A 10,130-nucleotide genomic window follows, 5' to 3' on the forward strand; every position below is an offset into this window, starting at 1 on the left:
GATACACCAATCAGAACACAGCAGCTGAGTTCAAGCAGCCAATCAGAACACAGCAGCTGAGTTCAAGCAGCCAATCAGAACACAGCAGCTGAGTTGAACCAGCCAATCAGAACACAGCAGCGGAGTGACGAGAGCTAATCGAGGAATGTAAACAAAGCTGTCAAGAGGCGAATGGAAGATGTGTGAAGGATTGTGTTCCTCTGTCGAGTTTCTCTCGGTGAAGTGGTTTGTATCGAACCAGATGCTTCATTTTGACCTTTTATCCTTGTTGTGTTGGCAAAGCTAACTCGGTATATCTTATAAGCTGCGATCTGCGCCATAACAGCCCGTCGATACTGAGCTCACGTCGCGATGAATGTAAACTGAAATGCTCTCGTTGTAATGAATGGAGTAACGGGACCAGCAGCCTTGACATGGTTTATATTCAGCAGAACACGCGACAAATATCGCTCTCAGGGATTTTACCATGGTGAAATAATACAAGAACCCTTGTTTACCATGTGCTACTCCTCCGGTGCTTTGCCTCAGTATTTCACAAACAGCAACAGCGATACGATAAAAGATACACAACTCATTTGTTTATGATAATAATGATCAGTAATAATTAAAAATGGCAAATATATATTATAGTTTAATAATCAGAAACGATTAATATAGCCTAATGCTTTAGCCTAAGCACAACCTCATCACACTGCAGGTTTAGTTAGAGGTTAAATACTTATACTTTGTGTTTAAGACACATTAAAAAAAAATATATAATAATAAAATAATATATATATATATATATATATATATATATATATATATATATATATAGAGAGAGAGATGATAAAACGAATATATTATTGTTAATAATTATAAAACTGTAACACACATTTAATGTTATTAAGATATTTAGTAAATTTACTTAAGCAGTGCTGAATTATCATCTCAAATATAAAGTTATTTTACATTTTTAATCTAATTTTATGCTAAAATGTGGAATAAGACAATTTTCCCAAAATGTTTAATTATCATAATTATGACATTCTTATATAAATGTACAGTTATTTTGATCATTTGATATTTTAACATAAAACTGCAAAAGAGCTGTGTTTATGTTTAAGAATAACTGGATGCTGCTCAAGTACTTAATTAGTTAATTATGCAAGTGATGACAATCATGTTGCTTGGAAACCTTAAGATAATGAGTTATATTTATACTTGTTTATACTTATCAAACTATAATTTACATTTAATATAACTCATTATCTTAAGGTTGCCGAGCAACATAATTGTCAACATTGCATATTAAATTAATTGAGCAGCACAAGTTATCTTAAACAGAAGCTCAGTCATTTTGTTTTGTGAAATGCTGAAATGTAAAAATGTCAAATAAGATGCAATTTTACAAAAAATAAATACATAAAAAATCATGTATTGATAATAATTAACACAATTGTAATTGTTTGTAGTTATGGAATTGTAATGTGAATATGCAAAGATTTCTTCTGACCATTATTACTGTCAATAAATTATGAATTTGTGTCTCATTTGACATGTTTATTTAAACACATTGCACATTAATTTAGCAGTGCTGAGTTATTATCTTAAACACTGCATTCAATATACTGCATGACCATGGACCACAAAACCAGTCATAAGGGTCCATTTTTTGAAACTGAGATTTATACATAAATAAATAAATAAGCTTTCCATTGATGTTTGGTTTGTTAGGATAGGACAATATCTGAAAATCTGAGGGTGCAAAAAAATCTAAATATTGAGAAAATCACCTTTAAAATGGTCCAAATGAAGTCCTTAGCAATGCATATTACTAATCAAAAATGAAGCTTTGATAGATTCACGGTAAGAAATGTACAAAATATCTAACTTAATATCCTAATGATTTTTGGCATAAAAGAGAAATGTATAATTTTGATCCATACAATGTATTGTTGTCTATTGCTACAAATATACCTGTGTTACTCATGACTGCTTTTGTGCTGCAGGTCAAGTCAGCTTTATTTATATAGCGCTTTTAACAATACAGATTGTGTCAAAGCACTCAACAGTATCAAATTAGAGGATAGAGTGTCAGTAATGTATAATAATAAGATTAAACACTCAATTTTCAGTTAAAGGCATTTCATTATTGAGTTCAGAGATGTCATTGTCTAGCTCAGTTTAGTTTAAATAGTATCTGTGAAATCAAATTGACGATAATCGCTAGAAATTAAGAGTCCCCAACTGAGCAAGCCAGAGGAACCCAGACTCCATCAGTGACAGAATGGAGAAAAAACCTTGGGAGGCGTAGATGCCATATTAGTGTAGATGTCAGTCTTCTTACGATGTAACGAGTACATCATGTGTTATGAGGAGTGTTCCCGGTTCCGGTTCCTAATTAATGCAGCATAACAATTCTTTAACGGATTTGAATAATAGAAGTGTATTAGTGTGTTATGTGTAAACCAGGTTAAAGAAATGTGTCTTTAATCTAGATTTAAACTGACAGTGTGTGTGTGCCTCCCGAACAGCGTTAGGTAGATTGTTCCAGAGTTTGGGTGCTAATAGGAAAAGGATCTGAAGCCCGCATTCGATTTTGAACGATTTGATATTTTGATATTCCAGGGTCACAAAGATTTTTCTTGTATTGGTATGTTTGCATGTGTTTGTGGGTGGAGCTTTGGAAAGAGGGGGCGTGGCCTATCACGGCACTTATAAATGCATCTCTTTTGTGTTTGTTTTCCAGCACGTCATCATCCAGAAGAGATGGAGGCGATGGGATCCGGAGCCGAAGCTGAGGAGGCCCAGAACCACACGGCGATGCTGTGGAGCATCCAGGAGGCCGTTCAGAGGCAGACGCTGCAGATCGGGGCCTCGGCGTGTGGAGCCACGGCGGTGGTGGACGTTCTGCAGGCGCTGGGCATCACGGTGACTCCAGAGACGGTCGATCACTGCGTCAGGACGAGTCTGAGGAGGAACGAGGCACCGCTGCCCGATTACCTACACTCCCGCAGCGAGGCCGGTACAGCCGCTCTACATACTGTGTCTGATGCTCTACTGCTTAGACCTAAAATATTTACCTAAAGCTGCAGTCCGTAAGTTTTGCCTCGTTGTTGCCATCTCTGTTTGAAGACCTGCAGTTGCAGTTATTTGTGCAATTATCTTTATTACATTTACATTGTCATTTAGCAGAGGCTTTTATCCAAAGCGACTTACAAATGAGGACAATAGAAGCCATCGAAATCAACAAAAGAGCAATGATATGCAAGTGCTATAACAAGTCTCAGTTACACGTAGCAAGGTATTTTTGTTTTATTATTATATAATAAATAAAAATAAAACAGAATAGAACAAGAATAGAGCAAGCTAGTGTTAGAGGCCTTTTTTGCTATTGTTAATTGTATAATAAATAAAAAGAAACCAAATAGAATACAAAAAGAAGATAGATAGAGAATAGAGAGTGCTAGAGTTAGAGGGTCAAATAAAGATGGAAGAGATGTGTTTTTAGACTATTCTTGGAGATGCTAAGGACTCAGCTGCTGGGGTTGAGTTGGGCAGGTCATTTCACCAGGAGGGAACAGTTAATATAAAAGTCTGTGAAAGTGATTCTGTGCCTATTTGAACAATTTGAACAATAAAGCGTTGTTCACTTGCAGAAAGCAAGCTTCTAGAGGCATATAAGTCTGAAGTAGTGAATTTAGGTGAAGGGGAGCAGAGCCAGAGGTGATTTTGTAGGCAAACATCCATGCTTAGAATTTTATGCGAGCAGCTATTTTAGTGCAAATTGATAAACAGAGGTGTGACATGCATTTTGTTTTTTGGCTCATTATTAATACCGCGTTCTGTATTAATTGTAGAGGTTTGATAGAACTGGCTGGAAGACCTGCCAAGGAAGCATTGCAATAGTCCAGCCTGGACAGAACCAGAGCTTGAACAAGGAGTTATTTCTTAATATGAAATTCGAATGGTATGACAATTATGGCTGGGTACCGTTCACATTTTTACCGGTATCGGTCCCTGAAAATCCACCCTACAGTACCTTTTTTCGGTGCTTTACTCTCTGTGTAATAACAAAAACATTTATTTCAGTGAAAAAATAAGTCCAAAACTCTCAATTTTGAACAATAGGGCCCTACATCTTTTTCTTTTTCTTTCTTCTAGAAATTCTTGTGTGTTTTATTTTTTCTGATAATAAAAGTGCGGTTTAACTTGTAATTATTCTGGACTTTTTTATTTATTTAAATTTTATTAATTTATTATTTTAGTAACATTTTAATTTGCTTAAATTTACCATATATATATATATATTATAATAAATAATATTATTTTTGTTTATTATTATATATAAATAATTTAAAGAATGTTACTTGAAATCAAGCTGAAATAAAATAAATGTTACATGGAAAACTTAACACAAAATTAGAAATGTTTCTGTGGCAACAGAGTTGAAGTTGAAGCACTAATTTTACCAACTGAAAATAAAATATAAATAAATTTTTTTTTAAGTAATATAAAAAAAAAAAAAAAAGAAGAACCCTAATATTTAAAAACACCAAAAATTTTAATAAAAAGTTACTAAAAATTTTAATAAAATTAAAAGAAAACTGAAAATACACAAATAAAAGCTACTTAGCTACTTGTATAAAAAAAACTATAATAATACATATATAGTACATATAATAGTACTTAAAACATTTGTGTTTTTTTTTCAATTAATTGTTTAAATTTGATCAATTTATTATTTTAATAACATTTAAATTTGCTTATATGTAATATTTATTAATATGATATTTTATAAACATTTAAATGCTTTTAATTTATTCATAAACAAATAATTCCATTTTAAAATATCATATAATTTATTTATTGATTATTTCAAATATTGTTTAATTATGAGCTTTTCCTCACCCGTTTGGCAGCCGCTGCTCTAAACCAGCGCTCTTGTGCTCCTCCAGGGGCCACACACCTGCAGCTGGTCTCTGGGGCCCAGCAGGCCAGCGGGGGCCGTGTCGTGGGCCGGTTCTTCGGCCTGTATCCGCGGCGGAGGGTGAAGCTGGTGCCATGGTTGGCGCGCTGGATTCGGCGCGGAGCCGTTCCCGTCGCCACTATGAACATGCAGCGGGCCGTTCCTGAAGGACAAGAGATTCCCGACGCCTGGCATCACCAGCTCATCTTCGGAGTCGCACCCGGGGCTGTGTTCATGACCAACCCGCTGGACGTGGGTGCGTCCCAAATCACACATCACCAGGCTTATTACAAAGAGAACCAAATCTAAAACCATTTTTTTAAATATCATTTTATTTCAGCTAGTTGTCAAGGCAACACTTCTCATTTTCATTTAATTTAACTTGATGTTCTAAAATAACTAAAACGGAAATACTAATAAAAGTTAATTCCATCTTTATTTGACCCTCTAACTTTATTCTATTCTTAAAAAAAAAATTATAATAATAATTGCCCCTTTTAGACTTGCACTCTATTAACTATGAACATATTTCTGTTCTGATAGTGGCTGTAATTACTAAGAACTCGGTAAGAAAGAATAATCAAATATGATAGTTTCTGGAGTTTCCGGAACATAAAAAATAAGGGGAAGCCCCTTGATAAAAAAAATATCTCAGAGAAGTGGGGTGGGATCTAAAAAATCTGACAAAAGTCTTCAGGATTACATACAAAATTATATATTGTTGCATAAATTACATTATATGATTGTTTAGGGATGGCACTAAACCGTGCAGGACAGTGGCCCTCAAGGGTTGGAATTGCCCACCAGGATAAAGATGAGACAGTTTAAAAATGTAAAAATACAAAAAATGTCTATGCCTCAATTTTAGGACACTTAGACATGTCATACATGCAGCATATTTTGAATATTCCATATTTGGTTGCATCAAATAAATCATATAATTATTGATGACTTGGGCTGTTTTTTATACCCTAAACGAGCAACGTGTCCTGGGAGACACAACTCATAAAATACAAAATATATAAAATATTTTGAATATGTTTTACTTAAGTCCAGATGATATAAAAAGTGACATGAAATAATTTTTTGCTGATCGTTTTCCACTCTTGCCTGTTTTAGGGTTAAATAACTTAAAAAAAAAACTTTTTTTTTTAAATAACGAGTGATTATATATCATGGCAGTGCTATATATTGTTAATATTTTTAACATATATATTAGTTATTTTTAATTTTGTAATTATTTTGTTATACGTATGTAGTGTGTATATTTATATATTATATTATGATATTATGCTATATTATAAAATAATAAAACAATATTACTTGAAATTAAGATGAAATAAAATATAAATATTACATTAAAAACTTAAACTTATAAAAAAATTAATTAATAAAAACAATCAATATTTAAAGTAATATTTAAAAACACCAAAAAGTAAAATGAAAAATCACATAAAATTACTAAAAATTTATCTAAAATGAGCATCGTGACCAAACTCAGGGCGGCAGAGAGAAAATGGCGCAAATCAAGCGATCCGTTAGACCTGAGTAGGTATCTGTCTTTGCTTTCATCTTTCTCTGCTGAAGTCCACGCTGCTAACCTGTCTACACACCTGTCTCACTCCTTCCTTTCATAGGGAAAACACTCAAACGACTTGTCTTCAACCAGGTATCATTGGTTTTTTCACGGAGCAACAAACTAGACGCTAAACAGTCAGGTTTCAGGAGTGGCCATTCAGCTGAGACTGCACTACTTGCGAATTGCAAAAACCGATTCCAAATCATCAGTCCTCATTCTGCTGGATCTATCTGCTGCTTTTGACACTGTCAATCATCAGATCCTCCGGTCCACCCTCTTATCACTGGGCATCACTGGGATTCCACTAAGCTGGTTTGAATCCTATCTCACTGGAAGGTCTTTCAGGGTGGCCTGGGGAGAGGAGGTATCCACAGCACATCAACTGGTCACTGGGGTTCCTCAGGGATCAGTTCTTGGACCCCTCCTCTTCTCCACATGTACTACATCACTGGGTCCCATCATACAGACACATGGCTTATCCTACCATTACTGCACTTATGACACACAGCTCTATCTCTCTTTTCAACCAGATGATCCAACAGTAGCTGCACGTATCTCAGGCTGCCTGGCGGACATCTCGGCGTGGATGAAAGAACATCACCTACAGCTCAACCTGGTAAAGACTGAGCTTCTTGTCTTCCCTGCCACTCCAGCTCTACAGCATGATTTCTCCATCCAGCTAGGTTCTTCTACAATTACCCCATCAACTTCGGTCAGAAATCTTGGTATAATCTTTGATGATCAGCTGACCTTCAAAGAGCACATTGCAAAGACTACTCGAACTTGCAGGTATGCACTACACAACATCAGAAACATCAGGCCCTTTCTGACAGAGCATGCTGCACAACTTCTTGTCCAGGCCCTTGTACTTTCTAGGCTGGACTACTGCAATGCTCTTCTGGCTGGACTTCCATCATGCACAATCAAACCTCTACAAATGATTCAGAATGCAGCGGCACGACTGGTCTTCAACGAGCCCAAAAGAGCCCATATACACCTCTCTTTATCTCCTTGCGCTGGCTACCGGTTGCAGCTCGCATCAAGTTCAAGACACTGATGCTTGCATACAGATCTACCACAGGCTCAGCACCCGCCTACTTCCACTCACTATTACGAACCTACATCCCCTCCAGAAGTCTGAGATCTGCTAGTGAGCGACGCCTCGTGGTACCATCACAGAGAGGCTCAAAATCACTCTCCAGAACATTCTCGTTCACCATTCCTGGCTGGTGGAATAATCTTCCCACCCCTATCCGGAACGCCGGATCCCTGGCAATCTTCAAGCAACAACTGAAAACTCCTCTCTTTTGACACTACTTGACTTCATCCTAAACTTTCTCTTTATTTATTCCTTCCCTTGCTAGCTTGTACTTATATGAACAATGCCTGAGACTTGGTGTTACGAGCACTTCCTCTGTCTGTTTGCCTCTTCAAGATGAATCGCTTTATGTGTTCCCCAATTGTAAGTCGCTTTGGATAAAAGCATCTACTAAATGTAAATGTAAAATGAAAACAAAACTGAAAGTACACAAATAAAAGCTACTTGTATAATAAAAAAAACTATAATAGTATACACTGTACTATTATAGCACCACTGATAGTGTACTGTTAAAATACCACTGATATAGACACACACACACACATACACACACACGTGAATGGAATTTCTTGTTTCTTCTTGGATGCTAAGCTTGTTATTTTCTCCTCAGTGAGTGAAGAGGAGGTTCATAAGCGTCTGTGCAGCGAGTCTGTGCTGCTCGTTCGCCGTGAAGACGTTCTGAAGAGACTGACGCCGGATGCTCATCTATCTCAGATCTCACATCAGCATCCCGACCTGTGCTGGAAAACATTAAACGTGGAGGGTGAGACAGTCTTTCAAGGGAGAGTTCACACAAAAATGAAAATTCTGTCATTAATTACTCCCCCTCATGTCGTTCCAAACCCGTGAGACCTTCGTTCATCTTTGGAACACAAATTAAGATATTTTGATGAAATCTGACCTTTATATAATGCTTCAGCTAAACACTGAGCTGACCATGAGTTTTTCTTTCATTTATAGATCAGGTCAGGCAGATGATCAGCGAGGAAGAGCAGAAAGATGAAGAGCATCCTAAGACGATGCATCTCGTGATTCCCGCGGCGTACAGCTCTGGAGTCACTTTCTTCGCTCTTAGAGACTCGGATGTTGCTCAGGAGCTTCTCAGCAGCTCAGATCTGCCTCTGCTCTGATTTTACATCATCAAATCAGCGCTTAATTTAGTTATTCTTGACATTGGATCAATATTTATGTCTGTTTTTATTCTTGGGATTTTAAATAGATGTTGTCATTTTGTGTTAACAGTGCTGATTCCCTGATTTCTGTGTCCTTTGAGAGTTTACCGGTTGACAGTATCGTGTTTATCAAATAAAAAGCAAGAGACGTACATGTTCCCTGTTCATGCTTTACTAAGAAGGAAAGTTTGGATAATGTGATTCCTGAATTATAAACAAAGTAATACAACTGCAAACCATTTTTAGTGTTTGTGAGATGTGTTTGTGAAGCATATTGTCAAGAATTCTGATTCATTTCAAGCAAATCGACTCGTTCGGACGGGTCACTTCTGTTAATCATCTCAAATGAAGTTTTTGTTAAATACTACCGTTCATCACTGTTTTTAATTAAAGTACACATACAGAACGAACTATTACATTATTATAACTAATTTAAAATAATAAGCAGTACCATAGATCTATCTATCTATCTATCCATCCATCCATCCATCCATCCATCCATCCATCCATCCATCCATCCATCTATCTATCGCTGTCAAGCGATTAATCGCATCCAAAATAAAAGTTTTTTGTTTGCATAATATGTTTGTGTTCTGTGTATATTTATTATGTATATATAAATACACACACATACAGTAGGCCTATATATGCTGAAAATATTTACATGTATTTACATGTCTATATTTATATTCATATAATTTATATTATAAATAAATATATTTAATATATAAACATTTTTTTTCTAAAATATATATATGTGTGTGTATTTATGTATACATAATAAATATACACACTACACACATGTAAACAAAAACTTTTATTTTGGATGCGATTAATCGTTTGACGTCACACACACACACACATATATATATATATATATATATATATATATATATATATTGGAATAATGTCTTACTATCGGACAGTTCATGCAAATTCTTGGGAAATGTATTTAAAATCCTGATAGTATAGTCATACTGGGAGCAATGTTTTCAAAGATCCAGTTTTCTGTTGATCCCATTAATCCTTAAGGATTTATTATGATTACAAATTTCAGTAGAAAACCTGTGTAGGAAATTCCTCAGGATTGTATCTGATGAAACTACATTTCCCATAATTCTCCACGACCTCCGACAGGAAGTTGATAAAAGTGAAACGTCAAACTTCAAACAGAAACTTGAAGCGTATATAAAGAGCTTAAACTCTCAACCTATATATTATATATTTATTTAACAATTCCCTCACTGAATTCCTATGAATTTTCATTAAATTTCTTCTTTGTGTAACGTGTTTGTGAAGTATATGATCAAGAAGTCCGAATCACTTCGA

At 35.5% G+C, this 10,130-nt stretch overlaps 1 protein-coding gene across 2 annotated transcripts; it reads left to right on the forward strand.

Moving 5' to 3' along the window:
• The first annotated feature begins 90 nt into the window (after nt 1-90).
• On the forward strand, nt 91-9,381 carry LOC306872757 (uncharacterized protein). Of its 2 annotated transcripts, XM_079421521.1 has the most exons (5): nt 91-225; nt 2,732-3,007; nt 4,941-5,207; nt 8,240-8,392; nt 8,590-9,381. In XM_079421521.1, the coding sequence occupies exons 2-5, from the start codon at nt 2,752-2,754 to the stop codon at nt 8,757-8,759; spliced, it is 846 nt and encodes a 281-aa protein (XP_079277647.1). In that variant the 5' UTR covers nt 91-225; nt 2,732-2,751; the 3' UTR covers nt 8,760-9,381. The 2 variants fall into 2 exon arrangements, with proteins under 2 accessions (XP_079277647.1, XP_079277646.1); XM_079421520.1 differs by lacking the exon at nt 91-225 and having other exon boundaries at nt 2,574-3,007.
• The last annotated feature ends 749 nt before the right edge of the window (nt 9,382-10,130 follow it).

Source organism: Barbus barbus, assembly GCF_936440315.1.
Source record: "Barbus barbus genome assembly, chromosome: 7".
NCBI classification, from domain to species: Eukaryota; Metazoa; Chordata; class Actinopteri; order Cypriniformes; family Cyprinidae; genus Barbus; species Barbus barbus.

Coding starts and splice junctions, on each gene's coding strand:
- LOC306872757 (XM_079421520.1), top strand. CDS start 2,704: ATGCATCTCTTTTGTGTTTGTTTTCCAGCACGTCATCATCCAGAAGAG. Junction 5,208..8,239: donor GACCAACCCGCTGGACGTGG/GTGCGTCCCAAA, acceptor TTTTCTCCTCAG/TGAGTGAAGAGGAGGTTCAT. Junction 8,393..8,589: donor GAAAACATTAAACGTGGAGG/GTGAGACAGTCT, acceptor TTTCATTTATAG/ATCAGGTCAGGCAGATGATC.